Here is a 23,880-nt window from a genome sequence, read left to right on the forward strand (position 1 = left end):
ACCTCCACCCTCATACACTTGGGCTGGAGGTGTTCTCTGTGCATCAGGAAGGATAGGTTCCAGCTCCTGGCCCACGTTTTTTTCTCTTGATCAAGGTGGGGGGCGCTGTCAGTTACGAATTAGCTAGGGATTCCCATGGGTCATCAGTTGGTCCAGTGACAGTCTCCCCCCCCCAAAAAAAAAAATCTGTTTCATGTAGAATCTCAACCCCAGAGTAGGATGGGGGCTAGGGTGATTCTTGAGGGAGGGACCAGGACTGCAGGATAACAATTGGGGGCCAGATTTATTTTTTTGGCTGCGCCCATGGTGTGCATAAGTTCCAGGGCCAGGGATCAAACTGGATCCACAGCAGTGACCTGAGAAACAGCAGTGACAATGTGGGATCCTTTAACCTACTGTACCACCAGGTAACTCTGGGGTCAGAATTCTTTAACTATCAGTACCTACATAGGTCTGAGCCATCTCTGGAGCCCCTAGGAACAGAGAAAGGATGCATTTGGGTTTTCTCGTTCTTTGGATAACCCTGGTCCCTCCAACAGTCGATATGCAAAGATATGCAAACGTGTGGGTAGAATGAGAGAAAGCTCTAACAGTCTAGAAAAGGGCAGACTCTTTTGGTCTCTGTTGCTAATGGATTGGGATTTCCTCTGAGAGGAGGAAACAGGGCAGGATGACCTGCTGGGGAAGGAGGGGAGGATGGGAAGTAAGGTATGGTCCCCTTCCCCCACCTCCAGTCTGGAGGTAAATCACCATCTGAAGAGAGAGATTTCCCAATAAATTCCTGGAAGTTTTCCCTTTATTAGCCCACCTGTAGGAAAATGTCAGATTGGCTCCTGTGTCAGACAGTGTTAACGCTGTGCCCCAGCTCCTCATCTTGCCAGGCTGGGCAAGTAGGTCATTATATTACAATTTATAAATAGAAAATAAAATAAAATAATCGGGTGGGGCTGAGGCACTGGGGCAGAAGAGGCAAAATAGTCCCCGTCAAGGAGTACCCATCATCAACCCCACCGACCTAGGACCCAACCTCTCAGTTAGAGGTGACCCCTAAACCATCGCATCCATTTTTCTCCTCATCCCTCCCTCCCTCCCAGTCCACAACCCCAGGTCTCGGCCTGCACGCCCCCGTTTAGGCGGGCGCCTCGAGGTTTCCATGCCTGGAGCGCTCAGTCCAGCAGCTCCTCTGCCAAACGATAGAGGAACCGAGAGTACCAATGCATGCCAGTCGGCTGGACAGCCCCGCCCGGAAGCAGTGCCCCCAGCGCGTGCAGCAGGCGCAAAGGAGCAAAGGCGCGATGCGCCCATTGGTGACTCTCCAGAACCGCATAGCACGAGGCCAGAACGTCGTTGACCAGCAGCGTCCCGTGCGCTGTGAGCGGCGCGAACACGCCCACGGCTTCCTCTCGCGCCACGCGGGCCACGCGCGCCGGCCGAAGCGCGTCCCCACCTGGCGCCAGCACCGAGTCCCCCGCGCGCAGCCGGCGCGCGAATACTGGTGCAAAGTCGCCTGGCGCGGGCGCTGGCCCTCGAGCGGCGAACACTAGGTGCCACGGCGTGAGCAACAGCTTGCGCGGAGGCCGCTCGGTCTCCACAGCCACGAAAGAGGCCCGGCGCTGCAAGTCCCGGTCCAGGAAGAGCAGCACCGGCGTGGGCACCACCCGGCCTGCGGCGTCTGCCGCCAGCACCCAGTCTCCACGATGCAGTTCCCGCAGCCCTTTCCTCTCGCCGCTCCGCAGGCGCACTGTGGCATTTCCCGGAAAGCAGCCGCCTGCCCTGACAGCCAGTGAGTTATCTGTTTGAAACAAGCAGAAAGAGGATTGAATAAAGACCAGCGGTTCCAGAACCTTAGTACTTTTTTTTTCTTTTTTGGTCTTTTAGGGCCGCAACCGCCAGCATACGGAAGTTCCCAGGCTAGGGGTCGAATTGGAGCTGTAGCCGCCAGCCTACACCACAGCCACAGCAACGCCAGAGCCAAGCCCATAGCTCACGGGAATGCTGGATCCTTTAACCCACTGAGCGAGGCCAGGGATTGAACCCGCGTGCTCATGGATGCTAGTGGGGTTGGTTACTACTGAGCCACAATGGGAACTCCTCTTAGTACAGATTTTTTAAAGAGGAGTCAAAAATCAGGGCAGACCTCACTAGTCCCGGGACAACAGGCAAGTTTCCACGGATCTGGTCCCAACCTGGGCAGAAATGGAAGGGTGATTTACACCGCTAACGCCCCCTTGGTCTCCCCTATGGTCGCAACAGGGCTGTGCAGCCTCACTTTCCCGGAGGGACCTCACCACCCACCCTCTACTGTACCGGCTTTGACCGACACGTGGACGTGGTTGCGGGACTCGTAGTAGACCCAGTCGAAGCCGGCTTCCACTGCCAGGCGCGCCAGCAACCCATACTTATTGCGGTCGCGGTCGGACGTGGTGATGTCCAAGGCACGGCCTTCGTAGTGCAGTGAGTCCTGAGCGTGGTGGCCGTCCTCGTCCCAGCCTTCGGTCACCCGTAGGCGTACTCCAGGCCACATGTTCATCACCGCAATGGCCAGTGCGTTTACCCGCTCCTTACACCGCTGGTGAGGAATAAAGTAGTCAGTCTCCTCCCTACCCCTACCACCACCATGGGGGCAAAAGCGACCTGGACGGGGCAGGGTCGATTCTTCTTTGCGTTCCGGACCCCACTCCAATGCCTCCTGGATTTTGAGTGTCCAGAAGTGAGACTCTGAGTAGGTGTAGTCGCCAATCTCCACTCTCTTTCCAGAACGTCGCTGGAGAGCTGTGGGGTCACCCCTGAGATTGAGAGGGATCTCCTAAACCTAGTCCTCCCCCCTCCCCCCCACTTTTAATGCCTGCCCTCAACCTTAGTTGTTCAGGGACCTCTGCTCAACCTGGGAGAGGGCAAGAGTGGAGAGATCGGGTGGAAGCTTGGTCAGGGAGGGGTCGAGCAGCCTAGCTCCCCGACAGGAGCCCCTGTTTTAGTCTGGCCCCCGCCCCAAGCCCCGGCTGCCCTCCCTCTGCCTGATTCATCTTTTGTTTCATTGCCTTCCCTGGCACCGGGCATCGCTTCCTTCCTTCCTTCCTCCTCCTCCTTTCGGCCCCTAGCATTAACCCCTTCGTGGTGCGAGTGCCCCCCCACAGAGGTGCCCAAGCGAAGCCGTGCGGGATCAAGGCGGCTGGAAAAAGGGTTGGGGTGGCGGGGGCTGCGCGCAGTACAATGGCCATTCTCCGGGATGACTTAACCGAGCGAGAATCCCGGGCCTCGGCCCGGGACGCGCCGGGAGAAGCGGACTCAGCAGCTCCATCCACAAAGGCGCTTTTCAGCCGCCCCGGCGCAGGGAGAGGAAAGGGCAGAAAGCCGCGCCCCCCATCCCTGCTCCGGCCCGCCAGGTCCCCTCCCCCAGCGCGGCCAGCCCTCCCAGTTTCAACTCAGGCTCTGCCAGCCCTGGGAGACCCCCATCTCTCCGTCCCTGCTCCAGAGGCAGCGCGGAAAGGCGTGGGAGTAGCACCTGAGAATAACGGGAGCTGCCCTCGCGCGGATCTGGGGGGCCCCCTGCAGGGTGGGAGTGGAGAGAAGGAAAAGCAGCAGCGGCTGGAAGCCGGCACCGGGGGAGTGAGACCGCGGTTATCTCGGCCGCTCCAGTCTGGGAGCCGGAGACCTTGGCGCGCACCACAGCACGAACCTCGCGGGAGGAGGAACAGAGAGGACAGCTTCCTTTTCTTCTCTCCGCTCCGACCTCTCACCTTGGACTTGGTTTTCTCCTAACTGCCAGAGGACATTTTTCCCCCTGCCCTTCTTCCCAAGTCTTCTAACACCTCCGCAGGGTGGGAGAGGAGGGGAGGGGGGGAGACAGGAAAAGTGGTGACTCCTTCCAACTTTTTGTCGTTTTGTCCCCTAAGGAGGCCCTGAGGCCTTGACCTGCGGGGGCAGCAGCCCAGTGCAGAGCCAACTCAATGGAGGCCTTTTGCAGCCAGGGTGTGGGAGATAAGCAGGACGGAGGGGGTTCCCAGGCCTGTCAGAGCCTCTTCTGGGATTATCCCTTGTTCTGTCCTTTCTGCTGCAGGTGGCAACCAGAGGAAAGGGCCATGATATTCCATGACCAAGGAGGGAAGGAGTATCCCCTTCCTGATCTCGCTCTCTGGGTAAGAGGAAGGCTTCAGGGCAGGAACAAGAAGGAATTCTGTCTCCCCTGGACAGGTTTTCCTAACAAAGTAACCTGGAAAACTACGGCAGTTAATCAGAGGAAATCCGTACCCCTCCCTCTCCCCCCACCTCCCCACTCCATACACAATTAGGTGGTGTAATGGAAAGTGTATAGGACTTAGAATCAGGAGTTCTGAATTCTAGTTCCAGCCATGCCACTAATTAGTTTTAAGTCTTTGATTCAATCGCTTTTCCTCCTGGGGCCTAGCTTGCAGATGCAAACTGGGAGGTAGGGGGTGGAAGCATGTGATCTCCAAGTTTCCTTCCAACTCTAACGTTTGGGATCCGCATCCAGAGGTGGTCCTTCTCACCTCATCCCAGGCTGATTAGGCTCTGGTCTGCAGCAGATGCTCCATGCATGGCAGTTGAGCACATCCTAACCCTTTACTTCCAAGGAGAGCCTCTGAGCTAAACTGAGTTTGAGGGACACAGGAACACTTTGATTCTCAGGTGGGCTCATCTGTTCTTCCCATCAAGGATGGCTTTCCAAGACAGTCCTTTGGACTCTAGGATGCCTCCCCCATGCCAAAGACAATTCCTGCCCAGCCCATCCCCAGGTAGATGGCCTGACGACTTGACCCTTGGCCACCCCTTTCCCAGCCCCTTCAGTCTCTTTGGCACACAGAGCTTTAACACAATCAGGTCGGGAGCCAGGCTAAGGATAAGGCTTTCTGTCGGCTGCCTAGCCAGCTCCTGGCCCCCAGCTCACCCCAGCCCTTCCTGCCTGGCTCGGTAGCTGACCCCCGGTCCACGCCTCAGCCATTTCCCGTCTCGCCTGCCGCCATCCTCCTTTCCCCGCCCTCCTGGTCTCTCCCAGCTTCACTCTCACTAGTCCCTCCTCCCCCTCCCCATCCTAGCCTCTCCCTGCTGGGATCCCTCCTGATCACTCAGTCCAGCCAGCAAAGGTGGGTTTTTGGGGGGGCGTGGGGGTGGGGTGGAGGTCCTTTAGATCAAGGTCTCTAGAGAGGAAGCCCAGTCCACCCTCCAGGGTTGCCGTGGGAGAGCAGAGAAGTTGACGGTGCCCTGGAGCAGGTGGGGAGAGGTCCCCCTTACCTCGGTCATCAGGCGGTCTGCACCACTGTTCTCCTCATCCTTGAAGATGATGTCGGGGTTGTAGTTAGGCACCAGGTCCCGGAAGCGCTCAGAGCCCCTTGTCACCCTTCCCTCGGCCGGCCCACTGGCGCCCAGGGTCCGCTCGGGCACGCTAGGCACAAATTGCTTGTAGAGCAGCGGCACGAGCTGCTTGCGCACGTAGCGGCGCCGGCCAACCGGCCCCCGGCCCGGGCCGCAGCTCTGGGCCGGCAGCGCCAGAAGTGCCAAGCAGCACAGGGGCACCAAACTGGCCGGCAGTGCCATGGATGCAGCGGACTTGGGCCAAAAGGGTATGTTTTCGTCCTCACCAGCTCGCCCGTCAGTTGGGCATTTCCCCCAGGCACCAAGAGAGCGCAGCAGGCAGAGCTGCCCCTAGAGTGCCCTAGAGATCTGGTGGCTCTGCGCACCTGGCTGCCGCTAGCTCTGCCTACATACCCCGGGGGCGGGGGTCTGTAACCTGCTACTGATGGGTCATCATAGCAGGGAAAGGGGGTCGTGGGTAAGTGCCAACCCTGCCGGGCTCTGCCGCCTGGCTCCGGCGCTGCCAGAAAGCCCGCGGCTCCGCCTTAAGTGGCCCCTGGCCCCGCCCCCCGCCCTTCTCCCAGGGCCGTCCCGCCCCCTCCCACCCGGGCGGGGGCTCTAGTAGGTCACCGCTGGTCCGTTTCAAGTGTGTCCCATCCTGGGAACCAGGCAGGCACCTGCCTAGGAAATTCTAGCAGCTTTGCAGCCCTTGGCTGCCAGGATGGATCAGCATCCTTCTACGTCTAAGCCGTGGCACCAAACCACCCCCTTCGGATACTTGAATTGGATCTTTGCTCTCCCCAAGCCTACCCTGGCAGGCCAGGTCCTCTGCTATCTTCTAAGAGGTATGGGATCCAACTTCTGCCCAAGGCCAGCCAAGCTCTTTGGGTATACACCTGGACGCCTTCTTTCTCTGTGGTCCTCCCCCAATTCCATCTCTCCTCCTTAGTAGAAAACAGGACTGGAAGGGGTGGGTATCAGCGGACCATTTTCCCTGGTAGCTTTGCAGTCTTGGCTGGGAGCTTCCCCAGAATCAGGAATAGAGCTTCATAGTTACAGTCTGGTTAAGGACTTCAAACTTTTGTCCCCTCTCTTATCCTTGCCAGACACCCAACTTTTTGTTTGGAAGTTGGTGGAAGACAGTGGATAAAGTTGTAGTCTCTAACAGGTAAATGATCACTTCCCTTTGCCTTCTATCTAGGCACCTGTCTTTCTCCCTCTCTGGACCTCCTGAGGGTCTGCTCCCAGCCATTTAGGTCTCATCTCAGAGGTTCTGAGCCTGTAAGGCTTGACCCACTAATCTACTATCATTTAGAAACCTTTCTTTAAGCCTTCCCCAATGTCCCAACACTGGACCTCTGTGTTTCTTTGAGATTAACTGCCATCCTTTAGGGTAAGGAATTTGGAATTATCTGTCATCCTTACTAGACAAAGCAATTCTAAAACACAAACTTATCGCGTATCCCCATGGTTGGAAGCCTAACCAACAGTAGGGTGCTCAGCAGGTATTTGTGACAACTACACTTTTTTTGTTGTTGTTTTTGGTTATTTCGTACTCACTCTTCGTTCAGCTCCACGGCTAGCACTCACAGCTTTGTGTTTTTTTTGTTTTTTGTTTTTTTTTTGTCTTTTAGGGCGGTACCTGTGGCCTTTGGAGGTTCCCAGGCTAGGGGTCAAATAGGAGCTGTAGCCCCCGGCCTACACCAGAGCCACAGCAACTTGGGATCTGAGCCACGCCTGTGACCTACACCACAGCTCACAACCTACACCACAGCTCATGGCACAACGCCAGATCCTTAACCCACTGAGCAAGACCAGGAGTCAAACCCAAATCCTCATGGATGCTAGTCGGGTTCGTTAATCACTGAGCCACAATGGGAACTCCAGCTTTGTGTCCATTTTTAAAAAGCAGCCCTTCCTCAAGACATCCGACTGCCAATTGTAAGAAAACAGTCATAGTAACTATACTTAGAGTGAGGAGAATGGTGAATGGTGAATGATGCTTCTAGAAGTTTTGCAGTACACAATCTGCATAATCATGAGCGGTTGGTGGGGGACTTGCAGCGTATTCAAGGCACTGAAAGCCTCTGGAAAGATGGAGTTAGGTTCTTCTCTGAGGTAGGAATCATAAACCCTGGCTAGGCAGCCAATTCTTTTACTCCACATCCAATAGGCAAGTAAGGGAAGAAAGGGCTGGTGGGGGGAGAGGGCGTATAGGAGGAGGTTACCCTATTCCTGCCCCCACCTACCCCCAATAACCAAGGCACAGAAATAAGGCCTGGGCATAAGGCAGAGTCAGGTGACCAGCCACCTTAAGCAGGGCTAAGGAAGGAGGAGCTTCCTACTGCCTAACACCAGATCCAAGTCCCCAAGAGCCACTGAGAACTCGGATGGAGGGGAAGGGGAAGGAGGGAGGGCAGGACCCCTCTGCTTCTCTCTGTAGACTCAGGACTTTGGGGGAGCAAAGCTGTTCACACAGACACGAGACAGGCCCTTTGAAAAAACAAAGCAAACCCTGGGATCAACTTTATTGCTGATGGTTGTGGTCTCTTCCTCCCTATGCCCTCGTCTCTCCGGTGGTCCGCAGCCCCTCCAGGATAGCACAGTGCTTAGGTTCTGCTGGGCCAGAGGCAAGGGAGACAATCTGCCTCCCAAGTCTGCTCCTGGCTCAGTCCCTCCCCTGCCCCCACCCCACCCTATTGCACATCAAATCATGTAAACATAGCAATGGGCATAGCCCGGAACAGCAGTGAGGCAGCAGATGGATGTGTAAACGGATTTGGGACCAGGAGCCAGACCCCGTCACCCAGCCCCACCCCATGCTGGGGCCCACAGTTAAATCTGGAAAAGCAGGGGGGCCTGGTCCCAAACTCTGGCTCAGATTATGCAACAGTGCAGACGGCTCAGCTCCCCTCTGCCACCCACCCTCTCAGATTCCAGGTCCTGAGGGCCACCCACCCCTGGGCGCCCCTCCAGGCCTGGGCAGCATATGGCAGTGTCCAGTTTTCTCCCTCCCACCCTCCGCTGGAGGTCACTGGTGTTGGGTCTTCCTAGATGCTCGGGGAAAACCGGAGACAGGCAACGGTAGTCTGTCCAGCCCTGGGGAAGAGGTGGGGTAGGCAGTCAAAAGCAGGGCATAGGTTCAGTCCTCAGGGATACGAATGGATGGATGAGGTATGTTACAAACCAAGCAGAGAGCGTGCCAGCTCCCCTGCTTGGGGATGACCACTGTTCCAGAGGGCTCTACCGTACGACCACCCCACCAGCCTCGCCCCCACTCCCTCTCACCAAAGGCCCGGATCAGCTCTGCCCGCACAGCTGCAGTGAAGGTCTTCACCAGACAGAGAGTGGTGAGGCCTGCGAAGGCTGCATTGTAGAGGAACACGATGTAGAAGTTGCCCAACCAGTTGAAGCGTCCAAAGTCACCCAGCAGGTCAAAGCGAGTGAGCCCTGAAGTACAAAGGCCAGGATGCGAGGTGGGCTCCCCAACCCTTCCCTGGCTCAGAGCCCAGCTTTCTGCTGCCTCTTAGTGGCCACATCTCACACTGCAACTAGTAGGTTGGCTTCTGATTATTAAATTATTCCCACCTTCCAAGCTCTGCTGACTCAGGGACAGGTCAGGGCTGCCGAAGAAAAGTGTCAGGGGCTAGGCTTGCTCCAACTTCCTTTCCAGAGTTAGGCCTCTTTTCCTCCAAGGTGGGTCCTGTCTGGCTCCAGGTATTCTGAGGAGCTCCCTGGGCCTGCTACATGTTCCTGGGCTAGGAACCTACAAGCTGGTTGCCAAGTGTTTTTTCAGTAGACAGAGCAGTGGGGAGGCTAAAAGTTCTGATCAGGCTGCTTTGGTTCACATCTGAACTCCCTCCTGCCTAACTGTGTGATCTGGGGCAAATTCCTTAAATATCTGTGCCTCAGTTTCTTCAACTCTAAAGTAGAGAATATGGGAGTTCCCATCATGGCTCAGTGCTTAACGAATCTGACTAGCATCCATGAGGACTTGGGTTCAATCCCTGGCTTTGCTCAGTGGGTTACAGATCCGGCGTTGCTGTGAGCTGTGGTATAGGCCAGCGGCTACAGCTCCGATTCTACCCCTAGCCTGGGAACTTCCATATGCCGTGGGAGCAGCCCAAGAAATGGCAAAAAGACAAAAAAAAAAAAAAAATAAAATTAGAATGTTTATTAGACGACCCACCCCAAAGGAAGATCTGGGGGAGAGTGGTGCTTCTCCACTGAGAAAATGAAGTAAAGGTGGAGGCTGTGGGATGTAGCAAATGGGAAAAGTATGAGCTTTGAAGTAACAGCTTACTGGTTCATAGAGCCCCAGTTTCTCCATCTGTACAATGGAGATAATACCTCCTCATAGGTTTGGGTGGGAATCACAGAGAGCAAGAAAAATATAAAGTGCCTGCTGAGTTCCGGGAGGCACGCACAAAAAGCCAATACCCTTACCTCCTCTTGCTACTTACCCAGGGTTCGAGAGAAGACAGGAAGAGCTGAGCTTAGGACCAGGAGACAAACACAGTTCCCAATGATCTGGGTGGGGGTGAGAAAAAGGGAGCTGAGGGTAGCAGACCTGCCAGCAGCTGGTGCCCAGGCATGCCCAGGAGCTGCCTCTACTCCAGCCCAGCTACCTGCGTCATGGCTGTGTCGTGCCATCTGGGCCGCAGTCCCCGGAAGAGTGGAGAGCTGTAGAATCCCACGACCGAGGACACCATCAGGTAACTGCCAGTGGGTTAGGGAAGAACTGGCCCCCTCGCCAGGATCAATGCCTCATCCAGATCGGAACCAACCTCTTTCCCCCAGGCTTCCTTTCTCATCAAGTCTTTTTTTTTTTTTAATTTGTTTGTGGGTTTTTTTGCTTTTTAGGACCCCACTAGCAGCACATGGAAGTTCCCAGGCTAGGAGCTGAATCGGAGCTGCAGCTGCCAGCCTACGCCACAGCCACGGCAATGCCGAATCCTTAACCCACTGACTGAGGCCAGGGATTGAACTTGCACCCTCAAGGACACCATGTCAGGTTCTTAATCTGATGAGCCACAATGGAAACTCCTCTAATCAAGTCTTTTCCTTCTTCTGAATCCCAGGTTGGCAAAGTCCTATTCCCTCTCCCATCACTTCCACTGTAGGTCTGCCCAGCGTCCCAGAGGAGATGGGTTTGATGGGTTTCAAGAAGGATACAAGATGAGTACAACCTGAATGACGGCACCAAAGGAGCCCAGCTTGGAGAAGGAGACCTGGCCCAGGGAGGCACCCTGAGAGATGAAGCAGTGTCACTGTGCAGCTCGCCCCACCATCAACACTGCCAGTGCCCAGCCTCCCCTCTGGCTTCAGCTTCTGCCCGCTTACACAGCCTTTCTTAGGACCTCCCCAAAAGATACGGTGGGAGGGCAGCCCAGTACCTGCATGCCCCGGGGCATGGCAGCCTCATCGATGAGCAGCTCCAGGATGTGGATGGCCACGATGAGCACAGACAGGCCCTGTGTGAGGCAATGTCAGACTCCCGGCCCTGCCCAGCCCACAGCTGTATTCAGAGTTGAATGTTAAGAGCAGACTCCCTGGAGCTCCCTGCTGTGGTGCAATGGTATCCACAGTGTCTCTGGAGCACTGGGATGTAGGTTCGATCCCTAGCCTGGCACAGTGGGTTAAAGGATCCTGCGTGGCTGCGGCTGCGGCATAGGTTGAAACTGTGGCTCTCAGATCTGATCCCTGGCCTAGGAACTCCATATGCCATGGGGCAGCAAAAAAAAAAAAAAAAAAGGAGCAGATACTCTGGTTCAGCCTTTTCAGTTTCCAATTAGCTGTGTGGGGCTTCCTCAAGACTGATGCTAGTAACAGAGCACCTTTAAGAGTATTATAAGATGCACCCTCTCCAGATGGAAGGACTGCAAAAAAGCGGAACAGAAAAATATACCTCTTTTGGAGTTCCCCACGGCTCAGTGGTTGGCGAACCTAACTAGCATCCGTGAGGACGTGGGTTCGATCCCTGGCCTCGCTCAGCAGGTTAGGATCTGGCATTGCCGTGAGCTGTGGTGTAGGTTGCAGACAAGGCTCAGATCCTGAGTTGCTGTGGCTCTGGCATAGGCTGGCAGCTACAGCTCCGATTAGACTCCTAGCCTGGGAACCTCCATATGCTGCAGGTGTGGCCCTCAAAAGACAAAAGACAAAAAAAAAAGAAAAATATACCTCTTCTTCCAGACTAAGACTTATTCCAAATTCCAGGATGTGGCAAGTGGGGGGAATGGATTGTATTTCAACCCTTATTTGCACCCCAGAGCAAACCTGCATATAACTACTTAGGCCCTGTGTGGCCTTGGGCAAACTTCTTAACTCCTCTGTTTCTTCATCTACAAAATGGGGACAGAAAGTAGGCACTCAGTGAAAGGCAACTACTATTACTTTTACTTTTTGACCATGCCTGTGTTCCCAGGCCAGGGATCAAACACATGCCACAGTAGTGACAATGCCAGATCCTTAACCCGCTAGGCTGCAGGGAACTCCAGCAAATACTATCGTTATTATCGTTATTACTACTATTACTATTATTTTGTCTTTTTAGGACTGCACCATGGCATATGGAAATTTCAAGGTTAGGGGTTGAATCAGAGCTGTAGCTGCTGGCCCATGCCACAGCCACATCAATGCTGGATCCAAACCGCGTCTGTGACCTACACCACAGCTTACGGCAATGCCAGATCCTTAACCTACTGAGTGGGGCCAGGGATCGAACCTGCATCCTCATGGATACTAGTCAGGTTCTTAACTTGCTAAGCCACAATGGGAAGTCCTAGCAACTACTTTTTTTTTTTCATTTTTTAGGGCCACACCGAGGCATATGGAGGTTCCCAGGCTAGGGGTCAAATGGGAGCTACAGCTGCTGGCCTACACCACAGCCACAGCAACAGAGGATCCAAGCCGTGTCTGCACCTATACCACAGCTCAAGGCAATGCCAGATCCTTAACCCCCTGAGTGAGGCCAGAGATCGAACCTGCAACCTCATGTTTCCTGGTCAGATTCATTTCTGCTGAGCCACAATGGGAACTCCCAGCAACTACTATTATTGATAATAGCCTGGTCCTAGCATCTGCTCCCTCCTCCCTGGGAAGACCTAAAGTACTCAAGGGGCTACTGCTTCCCATCCCGCTTCCCACGGCTGGTATACACACCGTCAGTATCAGCAAGCACAGCATGGCCAGGGGATAGCCCAGGTTCCGCTGCCAGGCTGAAGCCTTCCGCCGCTTCTCTGTACAGGGATGGGAAGCTGTTAGCAAGGGCCTGGAATGAGGGGCCACTCTCCTTGGGGAAACCCAGGCATCCCAATCCCTACCAACCCCCATACCCAGCAGGACCCTCTGTGTCTGCAGAGCCAGGACCTGTCTGTGCAGCAGCTCCATGTCCAAGGGCAGCCAGCAGGAGGTGGGATCTGAGGGCAGAGAAGATGGGTCAGTCTCCTAGTCCTGCAGCCAGGCCACGCCCACCCTCCCAACTGGGAAGAACTGCAACTCACTGCAAATCCTGCGGGTCAAAGCTGCCTCCTCAAAGGCTGAGCAGTGCAGCTGCTCCTCCAGGTCCTCTAGCAGCTGGGGGCAGGGGAAAGGGAGGGACTGACTGTTAGAGGCTCCCTGATCCCAAGGGCACCAGAAGAACACCGCTCATCTCGGGGTTCCAGTGTCCTATTCCTTCCCCCGCCCTCGTTGACCACCCTGTGGCCAGCGACTTTATCCAGTCCCCCCCTATGGCCTTGCGTTCTGCTCTGTATATCTGGTGACCAGCTCCAGATGATGGTGGTGAAGGACACAGGAGCCAGCAAAGGCTGTGGCCCTCTGCAAGGTGTGCACTGCACAACTGTGGCCCTTGCTTCATTGTTTGGCTCCAGCTCTGCAGGAAGCTCATCCTGGACAAGGAGCACTACGTACCCGGGGCTTGACCAGCAGCTTCCCAGTGACGGAGAACATGCGGGCGAGACCTAGCGGAGTACACACTGTGGGGACAGGAGCCAGTCACTTGCCAGACCCTGCTCTCCATTGCTTCCCCTGCCTGCCCCTCTATTCCCTCCCCCACCCTGGGTGCTCTGGCCCAAGGATGTTACTCTTTCCTTCCCAGGCCCTGGACACTCACCCAGGAGGAGCAGCACCCCAAGGAAGGAGATGCAGGAGTAGAGGTAGGGGAGGTAGTACTCCCAGAAGTCTAAAGGCAAAAGGAGAAAAACATCAGTCCACCTCTCTCCTCCTGCTTGCTGGGGGCTGACGGGCCTTGGAGACTATGCGAGGGCACAACACAAAAGCCTACAGAGGTTAGGCGAGCAATGCAGATGACGACAGCTGGCCAGCAGAAGAGTGGGCAGCAGGGGCTATAGCAAACTGGAGGTCCTAAGCCCTGTCTAAAGACCACCTTGCAGTTCCTGTTGTAGCTCAGTGATAATGAACCCGAGTGGCATCTAGGAGGATGTGGGTTTGATCCCTGGCCTCGCTCAGTGGGTTAAGGATCCAGCATTGCAGCAAGCTATGGCATTGGTCACAGATGTGGCTCGCATCTGGCATTGATATGGCTGTGGTATAGGCCAGCAGCTGCAGCTCCAATTCGACCCCTTTCCCTGGAACTTCCATATGCTGCAGGAACGACCCTAAAAATAAATAAGTAAATAAGTAAAGGACATAACCACTAAGTGGTCCAAGTCACTGGGGCCTAATGCTGCCAGATCCTCAACTTTGTCCAGCAAAGCCAGAACTCTTGATATTAATGGGAAATCTCCCAATTTCTTTCCTTTTTTTTTTTTTTAGGGCTGCATGTGTGGCATATGAAAGTTCCCAGGCTAGGGGTTAAATCGGAGCTGCAGCTGCTGGTGTAACCACAGCCATAGCAACTCGGAATTCGGGTTGCCTCTCCGACCTACAGCACAGCTCGTGGCAATGCCAGAGCCCTAATCCACTGAGCAAGGCCAGGGATCGAACCTGCACCCTCACGGATACTAGTCAGGTTTGTAACCCTCTGAGCCACAGCAGGAACTCCCCCAATTTCAACTGACTCATTTTTTCTAATCATTGCATCGGCTTACTGGAGGGAGGGGAGGGGAGGAAGCTGGCCTGCTCACCATAGAGGGACTCCCTGCTGGCCTTGTCGTTGTCCACAATGGCTGATGCCACCCACACCATGCCCAGCACCAGCAGAGTGAGAAGAATCAACATCACCACCGTCTCGTAGACCCGGGCCAGGACACCCTAGAGGAAGAGGCAATAGGTGAGCAGGGCAGTGTGGGGAAGGAGACGTCAGAGATGCCAACTTGGCTGAGGAACTACAGAGGACTGGGTTCAGGAGGGAGTGGGGGGCTTTTCCCTCTTATTCTGCTAAGCCACCCACAATCTGAGGTCGTTCCCTATACTGGATATTCCTTTTGTTTCTTTTCTTTTTTTCTTTTTAGGGCCACACCCCAGCATATGGAGGTTCCCAGGCTAAGGGTTGAATTGAAGCTGCAGCTGCTGGCCTACGCCACAGCCACAGCCACAGCCACACAGGATTTGAGCCACATCTGTGACTGGCACCATAGCTCATGGCCATGCTGGATCCTTAACCCACTGAGCAAGGCCAGGGATCGAACCTGCATCCTCATGGATGCTAGTCAGATTTGTTTCTGCTGAGCCACAACGGGAACTCCCTCATTAAGATCTTTTCAGTTGAACCATCTGAGTGGAATTGTTTCCCTCCTGCGTTGATTGGTACACTCCTTACTTACCTTTCTGGAGCCAGCGAAGCCCTCAGACTCAGTGAAGAAGTATGCAAAAGGCATGAGGAAGATGAGGGACAAGTTGGAGAAGAGAAATACCAGGTTCCAGAGGCCTAGAGCAAAAAAGGAAAAGCAGAGGTAGTCATTAAGAGGGGGTTCCTGGGGAGTTCCCCTTGTGGTGCACAGGTTAAGGACCTGACTTAGTCTCCGTGAGGATGTGGGTTCGATCCCTGGCCTCCCTCAGTAGGTTAAGGATCCAGCATTGTTGCAAGCTGCAACATAGGTTCCAGATATGGTGTGGATCCTTGAGCTGTGGCTGTTGTCCCTAGTAGGCCTTAGCTGCAGCTCCAATTTGACCCCTAGTCCGAGAACTTCTGTAGGTCATAGGTGCAGCCATAAAAAAGAAGAAAAAAAGACGGGGCTTCCAATTCCCTGGGGACTGGCCAAGGACATGGAAGGCGGGAGAGATGAGATGATATATGACTGATGAGCCCCAGGCCACCAGCATCTGTCTGACGCTATCTGCTCCTCACCCCACCCTCCGCTGCAACCAGGAGCCACGTACCATGGATGAGGGAGCCGTTGAGCCACTGGATGTAGTAGTTTCGAGGCAGTGAGAGCAGCACCTCATTGCTGATGATGGAAAAGGGCAGGAGCAGGACAGCACCCAGAGCGACTGCCAGGGTGAAGGTGCACAGCTCGAGCCTGGGCAGAGAAGAGGCAGTGCCCCTGCTTGGTTCAGACACTCACTTCTTTGGGCCCAAGACACCCCATTCATCCCTGTGGGCATCTGTGACCTCCCCTAGAGCCAGTCGTAGCAGTGACAGGCTCAGGAAAGGAGCCATCCAGCTGAGGCTCTACCCACTGTATTCCCACCTTAGCCCTTACCTCCAGAGAAGCCTTGGCACATGGGTGAGCATCCCTCAGGCACTCATGGGAACCTGGTCACCTGCCCTGTCACTTGCCCAGACTGTCCCCAGGAATGTGTCCTCCTGCACATGTCTACAGGGTGTGCTACACATGATGCCAAGCTAAGGGGCCTGACTTCTCGTCTCCACTCAGCTCAGGGATGTGGATGTCTGAGCTTGCCTTCCTCAGCCTGGACAGAGCAGGGGCACCCCCTATGCCTGTGCCCTGCAGAAGGGAGGCACTAATACAAAGGGAGGAACGGGGGAGCTGAAACCCAGCGTCATAGCCAAGGCCTGTGCCCTGGGCTGCATCAGCTCAAAAGAAGGGACACTTATCTTGTTGGTCCATGATGGGGGCGGGGAGCAGGGATTGCCTTCTTCTAATCTGTTGTCTGTTGACCTAGAGGGGTCATCCCTGTATTTTTCTCTATAGGTGCTAGTGAATAATAACAGCTTAGAGTAGGGGCCACCCTCTCAGAACCAAGCATGCCCTACGCTCAGGGGTTCCACCTTCTCCATCCCCTGCCGTTTCCACTGGTCTGCATCCCCACCTCCACGCCCACCCCCATTCCCCCCCTTGGCTGCTGAGAGTTGAAGCCAAGCCAGAGCCATTTCTGGTGACTCAGGCCTGCAGTAGACAAGCTCCTGGCCTAACCAGGGAGACAGGAAGAGCAGCTTTTCCAAGAGTCCCCAAGATGGGGTGAAGCCAGAAGAAGCCAGAAATGAGGCGGAAGCGGAAACTCTCCCTTCACTGTCTGATACCTCACTCTCCTCCAGCCCCAGGGCCTCACCAGATCCCAGCTTCTAAAGGCAGTGACACTCACGCAATCTTGTTGACTGTGGCATCTTCATCATCCACTGTGAGAGAGAGGCATGGGGAAGAGGCAGGCCATCAGTGGCAGCTCTGGGAGCCACTTGTGTTGCAGTGTGCCCTCCTGCTCCCTCCCTGTCCCCTGAAAGAAGGGCCTGGGCCCACCGAGGCAGAGCCGGGCAGGAGGCTCTAGGAAGCTCACACTATGAACCTCACCGCCTAGTCTCTGGCCAGAGTGGCAGCTTAAAGACCACAGGTCCCAGGTGGAGAGAGTAAGGACCAGAAATTCCCCCACTTCCCTCCTTCCCCAGATTTCCTCCACCACAGATTCCTCTTTCTGTGAGATTGGTTATGTCAGTGGCTGGGTACAGCAAGGGGAAGGGAGGTAGGACAGGGGAGAGAATCACAGAGAAAGTCCCCAGGGGAATCACACCGAGGAGTAGCTGCCTTCTTGGCTGGGGGCTCATGAAAGCTGTTAGAGGGGAAGAAAGGTTCAGGCCAGGACAGGAAGATCTGGACAGGCTGGAGTGAGAACTGGGACAAGTATGTGCCCCCAACGACACAATGCCTGCAGAAAGCTTTCATCTGAATTTTCTACAAAGAGAAAGGCCACTATCACCAGGTCCTGGGTCCCCAGTGGTCAGGGAGGTCTCTGGTCCTGGGTGTCGGAGCACTCGGAGTGAAGACGACAGAGCTTGGACTTCCCTGGTGGCTCAGCAGGTCACTGCTGTGGCTCGGGTTGCTGCTGTGGTACAGGTTTGATCCCTGGCCCAGGAACCTCCGCATGCAACAGGTGTGGCCAAAAAAAAAAAAAAGAAGATGACAGAGCCTGAGCCCTTGATAACAATTCACCCTGAAGCTGCGCTTAGGTTCACAGAGAGCTTTCACATCAGCCCTCATATGCGGTCTACACAGTGATGATGGCTGGGTTGAGATTGTTAGGCTCATTAGACTCAGAGGATGAAACTGAGGGCCATAAAAGTTACGTGACTTGTCCAGTGGCGTCATTAGCTGAGGGCACTTCCATTGAGACTCTCCACTGCCTGTGGAGGAGGGGAGGCAGGAGAGGCTCCAGAACAGCCACCTCTTCTTTCCCAGCAGGCACCAGAGGGCCTCTTCCCCTGACGCGGGCGCCATGGCACCAGCAACACTGGCAGAAGGCAAGCAGAAGGGAGGGCAGTCACAGGTACCTGTGGTGAACTCAGCAGGCTTCTTGAAGCGAGTCAGGGCGATGTGGCAGAGGATGTAGAGTGTCGCAAACAGAAGCGTTGAGATCTGTGGCAGAGCGTGAGTGAGATGAGAAGCTGTAATCCCAGCACATTCCACAGCCCCAAGGGCTCTCTGTTAATTCCACAGGACACTTCTCCAAAACTAAGCTCCATCTTTCTCTCCAGTGCTTCCTTCTAGTCAAGGCCTCAGGGGCCTCTAAGAAGCACAAGATGGGGCTGTCCCGTGTACGTGGGGAAAGAGCATCGCATCCAGCTCTTCAAGGATTTTTTTTTTCCTGGAAGAAAACAGCTTTGGAGTTCCCATTGTAGCTCAGCGGAAACAAATCTGACTGGTATCCATGAGGATGCAGGTTCGATTTCTGGCCTCGCTCAGTGGGTTAAGGATCCGGCATTGCCATGAACTGAGGTACAGGTCACAGACTCTGCTCAGATCTGGCATTAGTGTGGCTGGGGCATAGGCCAGCGGCCACAGCTCCGATTCGACCCCTAGCCTGGGAACTTCCATAAGCTATGGGTGCGGCCCTAAAAAGACAAAAAAGAAAAGAAAATAGCTTTGACTGAACCCTGGTTGGTAAACGGGCAGAAAACTCCTGGAGGAGCACATATACACACACCTGGAACAGGCCACAGAACCATAGGGGCTTTACTGCTAGCACATTATTGGAAAAGGAAGCAGGTTTGAGGGCAAGGAGGTGATGTCCACGTTGTCCTGGCACTCCACTCCCTCTCCTGCCACTCCCACGCTGATCCAAGCTCCAGGAGAGAACAAGCAGAAATCATGTTCCTGGAGTTCCCCTTGTGGCTCAGCAGTAACGAATCCGACTAGTATCCATGAGGATGTGGGTTCGATCCCTGGCCTCACTCAGTGGGTTAAGGATCCAGTGTTGCCATGAGCTGTGGTGTGGGTTGAAGACGTTCAGATCTAGTGTTGCTCTGGCCATGGTATAGGCTGGAAGCTGTGGCTCCGATTTGACCTCCTAGCCTGGGAACTCCCATATGCCGTGGGTGCAGCCCCAAACAGCAGAAAAAAAAAGAAAGAAAAAAGAAAAAGAAATCATGTTCCTAGACCAAGTCAGAGCTTCTCCTCCGTTTATTTAGGGGCCCTGAAATATCACATCTGCTCAAGGCCTAAGCAGAGTCTCCTTTAGTGTTCTGCCCATGACAGTAGGCTTTAATTGGGGCCCACATCTATAAAGTTTCTAGAGCTGGCATCAGCCCCTTTAAAGGCTATCAACCCCTGGTCCCTACCTCAAGTGACTTCCAGGGCTGGCCTCTCAGGACCTGTCCCATACTCCTAGGTGACTAGTCCTCCAATGGACAGTTATTCGGCCATGTTATTCTACACACGTGTGCATCCCTACCCCACCCCAAGTAAGCTGCTATTGCCCAGGGGAGGAGCCACTGGTCAGCTCAGCTCCACAACCAGGACCCGAGAGTCTTGAGATGTTGTTATTGGTTTGAAGCAGGTCAAGAAGGCAGTCTCATGGGACCTCCAGTCCCCAAGAGGGGCTGACCCTATGGGGAATCTGTATATAGTTATCTATGTAAGGACAGAAGCCATAGACCTCAGGAGAACCATGGTCTAGGACAAAATTGTACCTTTTAACTTTAGAGAAATAGAGTTGAATGAGTTGCCCAGATTATAAGTGCCAGATTTTATTGCCAAGTGCTCTGCCTCAGGCTTGCGTAATAGCCAGGAAGGTGGGAGGGCTCAAAAGGTCAGGCTGGAGTTCCAAGCAGTTCCAGCAGAGGCTAGGTCATTTTCTGGAGCAGGGGATTGGAGCCAGGTGGGGGAGGTATCAGAAGCCTTCGGGCTGCCCTTGGCCAGCACTATATCCTCAGCTAATGGGACTAAAGGATAGGGGAGACATCCAGGAGGCTGCTTCTCTGTCCAAGGTCTTATTCCTCCCTGTTCTCTAGGAATGTGGGCCTCTGGCTCTACATTGTCTCAAGGCCTGGGCGTGTCTCCACAATTTGCCCAGCTCCACCATGTGGAACCCTCCACTAAGGAACACACAAGGAAGCCTTCTTGAAAGCAAGATCTGGAGCTCCACACACGGACTGATACACTCTCGACTCTTCAGTCCTCACAGAAAAGGGGGGACCTAGTCAGTGACTGTGGCTCACTTTAGCCCTCCTCCAATCTGAGGCTGCCTAGGGCAGACTAGAAGCCCCTCTGAGAAAAATGAAGGCTGACCCATCAGTGGGTCCTCCCATTCACTGACACTTCTATTCTTCTAAACCTTTCCTATTCCCTTTAGTATTTGGGGGTGAGGGCTACCCTGCGGAGCTCTGAGGAAGGCGATGGGGAAGAAAGGCGACAGATAAGAGTTCCGAGCAGGCCTGAGAAAGATGCAACTCCCTAAGCTCCCCTGGGTGCCCTTGGCCCAGAAGTGAGGAGTCCCTTGCTGTGTGGCAGTTTCAGCTGTTACTCTAGGTGGCAGTGAGGGAGTAAGGAAAGCAGCCAAGTGCCCTCTGAAGCACTGGGGGGCAACCCCTCCGTGGCTGGGAAGCTAGGAACCTCTGCTTGCAGGGTTTCTAATAAACACCAATAAGGAGGAGGAAACGAAGGGGACAATTTAGCTGTTCTCTATCTCTACAGAGTAGAATCCACCCCAAGCAAAGTCCTTCCTTCTAAAGTGAGAAACTCACCAAAGTCCCCTTGTCGTTATCCCTTCCCCAAATCATCATTCGAGTTAAAGGGATTAAACGCAAATAAGCCCTCCCCCAGTCAAACCCCCTCTCCCTCGGACAATGCGACTAAAATCAGCAGACTCACCGGACTCCCTGACACAGAAAGACCCGCCCTCAGAACACCGGCGGGGATGGGGGACGGGAGGGAGGGCAGGGGGAGGGGCGTGTAGATGGGAGGAACGGAAACCAACAGGCTTTGTTTATCGCGCAGCTACCCAGCTGACCCGATCCGGGGTTCGCCAGCCAGAGCACTGGTCGGACCGCGGCCTTTGGTCGCTCGTCCCTGGACCAAGAAGGGTCTGCTGGCGCCCTGAGCCCATGTGGTTACGGTCCAACCCCAACTTCTTCCTCTCCCGCGACACCCGTGCTTCTCCCCTACTTGGTCCTACCCTTTTTGCCCGGGTCCCACACTCACAATGCACTCGCGGACCCTCTCGTGGAATAGCTGCTCTCGCACGGATAGCACTTCGTAATCAGCTGCTTCCATACTCTGCTCAGCATGACTGGGGCGGGGGTGTCTCCGGGCCCGGGGAGGACCAGCGGGGATGAAGCCGCCGCCGCCAAGCACCCGGACCCAGCGAAGAAGCCTTTCCTCGCAGCCTGTGACGGAAACTCGGGGTAATCTGGGGCTCAGATTCAGTCTTCTGGCCGCCCCGCCCTTAAAGGGGCAGGTACCGGCGCGCCTTGTTTTAAAGGGCCCCGGCTCCCCCTCTTTGTTCCCTCCCCTTTAAGGTCGGCTTCAGTGTTGTTTCAACGCAAACACCCGCCAACAAGCACGCTAAGAGGAAGCGCAGGTCCCAGTTCTGTTTTACCAGAGACCAAGCGACGCCACAACGGATGGGCGGGTTCATTCCAGAAAGCGGAACTCATTGGCTCCTCGAGAGCTGCCGCTCTTCGCTAGAGGAACGCTGATAGGCTCGCCCGGTGGAAGGAGGTGCATCTTTGGGGCCTACCGGTACTCATTCTAAAACTAAGCAACCGTCCCTTGCCTCGCGTAGCTGATAGGCGACGACTCCTGCATTTTAGTCTCTCCAAGATTTTAAGTGTGACCGTGGTTAAATGAGCCATTTGGAGCTGGCCCGTCAGGCGGGGTGTGAGAACCGTGGGAGTTCGGAAAGGTACTGTTGCTCAGTAACCCAAAGCCCGTAGAAGCATTTTCTGAAAGTGTTTGAGGGTGAAGGACGCTCTGTCGCCAGGAGTTTTCACTCGGTCACTTTTTGTGGGAGCTGTAGAGCAAATACTGAAGAAAACTGGATAGAGAATTACAGAGGCATCCATCTGAAAATGTGAGGAAACGCCCACAGGGGATCCTGAGTCAAACATTAGCTGACCACCTACTCCTTTTACCATTACAACATCCCTTGGAGAAAGGTACTGTGATTAGCATTTTAGAGATTAGAAATGGTGAAAGGTTGTCACACAGCTAAGGGTTGCAGGTTACCTTCCTGTGACCTTGATATATGTACTGTTTGGGAAGTCTCATCTTCATGGAATTAAACCCTTCCTCTAAAATGGAGGGAGGAGTTCCCGTCGTGGCTCAGTGCTTAATGAATCCGACTAGGAACCATGAGGTTGCAGGTTCGATCCCTGGCCTTGCTCAGTGAGTTAAGGATCTGAGTTAAGGTTGACGATCTGGTGTTGCCGTGAGCTGTGGTGTAGGTTGCAGCCGCGGCCCGGATCCTGCGTTGCTGTGGCTCTGGTGTAGGCCGGAGGCTACAGTTCCAATTCAACCCCTAGCTTGGGAACCACCCAATATGCCGTGGGAGCGGCCCAAGAAAATGGCAAAAAGACAATAAATAAATAAATAAATAAATAAATAAATAAATAAATAAAATGGAGGTAGCAGGCAATACATGGAAACACAAAAGAAGGACTAAGTTCACAACGCTCCCCACTGAAGAATAAGAGTGCAATTTTTCCTGCAGGGAAATACAGTAATGGTAATTTATTTTATTTTATTATTTTATTTTTTTGGTCTTTTTTGCCATTTCTTGGGCCGCTCCCGTGACATATGGAGGTTCCCAGGCTAGGGGTCTAATCAGAGCTGTAGCCGCTGGCCTACATCAGAGCCACTGCAATGCGGTTTCCAAGCCGAGTCGGCAACCTACACCATAGCTCATGGCAACACCAGATCCTTAACCCACGGAGCAAGGCCAGGGATCGAACACACAACCTCATGGTTCCTAGTCAGATTCCTTAACCACTGAGCCACAACGGGAACTCCTAAGAGTGCAATTCTAAAGGCCTAGGCTAGTTAGTCTCGTTACTATCTGAGCAAGAGTCAGGGGCAGAATTAACAACTGAATTCTGTGCTCTTGTAACTTCTGCTGGGCAAGTTACTTTTATCTCTTTTCTCTTTCCCCAGTGATTTGCAGTAGAACCTTGGGAAATAAAAAGCATAAACTTTGGAATTCCCTGGTGGCCTGGTGGTTGAGACTTGGTACATTCACTGCTGCACTGCTATGGCCTGAGTTCAATCCCTGGTCTGGGAATGAGATCCCACATCAAGTGGCCATACACCACAGCAAAAAACAAAGCAAAACAAAACAAAAAAACGTATGCGTATATATATATACGTATTTGTGTGTATATATCTTTGTCTTTGATAGTAGCAAGATAATGAGAGGACCTGAAGAGCTGATTTCCCTTTAGCTGGCCTACGCCAGAGCCACAAGAATGTGGGATCTGAGCCTCATCTGCAAGCCATCTGCAAGCCAGATCCTTAACCCACTGATTGAGTCCAGGGATCAAACCTGCGTTCTCGTGGATGCTAGTCAAATTCGTTTCTGCTGAGCCACAACAGGAACTCAAAGTACTTTAAATGATCTTGTTAAAACACACATATATTTGATCTGTCTCAGCTCAAAACCCCTCTAAAGCAATCCATTTACACTTAAAATTCACCTGCCTTGGAGTTCCCTTCGTGTCTCAGCAGTTAACGAACCCGACTAGCATCCACGAGGACTCGGTTCAATCCCTGGACTTGCTCAGTGGGTTGGGGATCCAGCATTGCCGTGAGCTGTGGTAGTGGGTTGCAGATTCAGCCTGGATCCCAAGTTGCTGTGGCTCCGGTGTAGGCCAGCGGCTACAGCCCTGATTGAATCCCTAGCCAGTGTGGTCCTAAAAAGACAAAAAAAAAAAAAAAAAAAATTCACCTGCCTTAAAGTAAGCCTACAAAGCCCTCAGGGGTAATAAAATGTTGGCCTCTTGGC

The 23,880-nt window shown here is 54.0% G+C and overlaps 2 protein-coding genes across 7 annotated transcripts; both read right to left on the reverse strand.

Annotated features, from left to right (window-relative positions):
* On the reverse strand, positions 779-5,865 carry DHH (desert hedgehog). Of its 2 annotated transcripts, none has more exons than XM_005655550.1 (3): positions 5,251-5,865; positions 2,308-2,569; positions 779-1,792 (listed from the first exon to the last, which is right to left on the reverse strand). In XM_005655550.1, exons 1-3 carry the CDS (start codon positions 5,551-5,553, stop codon positions 1,167-1,169), a joined length of 1,191 nt encoding a protein of 396 aa, XP_005655607.1. In that variant the 5' UTR covers positions 5,554-5,865; the 3' UTR covers positions 779-1,166. The 2 variants fall into 2 exon arrangements, with proteins under 2 accessions (XP_005655607.1, XP_013843705.1); XM_013988251.1 differs by having other exon boundaries at positions 2,296-2,569.
* On the reverse strand, positions 7,805-23,880 carry LMBR1L (limb development membrane protein 1 like). Of its 5 annotated transcripts, XM_013988249.2 has the most exons (17): positions 21,084-23,880; positions 17,936-18,020; positions 16,759-16,792; positions 15,592-15,731; positions 15,036-15,139; positions 14,397-14,523; positions 13,424-13,492; positions 13,222-13,286; positions 12,813-12,885; positions 12,645-12,728; positions 12,472-12,548; positions 10,707-10,784; positions 10,486-10,559; positions 9,939-10,029; positions 9,774-9,840; positions 8,599-8,760; positions 7,805-8,409 (listed from the first exon to the last, which is right to left on the reverse strand). In XM_013988249.2, the coding sequence occupies exons 1-17, from the start codon at positions 21,153-21,155 to the stop codon at positions 8,342-8,344; spliced, it is 1,470 nt and encodes a 489-aa protein (XP_013843703.1). In that variant the 5' UTR covers positions 21,156-23,880; the 3' UTR covers positions 7,805-8,341. The 5 variants fall into 5 exon arrangements, with proteins under 5 accessions (XP_013843703.1, XP_020947254.1, XP_020947255.1 ...); XM_021091595.1 differs by having other exon boundaries at positions 12,472-12,728; XM_021091596.1 differs by having other exon boundaries at positions 12,472-12,728; positions 16,697-18,020; positions 21,084-21,132.

Source organism: Sus scrofa, chromosome 5 (assembly GCF_000003025.6).
Source record: "Sus scrofa isolate TJ Tabasco breed Duroc chromosome 5, Sscrofa11.1, whole genome shotgun sequence".
Classification (NCBI taxonomy): domain Eukaryota; kingdom Metazoa; phylum Chordata; class Mammalia; order Artiodactyla; family Suidae; genus Sus; species Sus scrofa.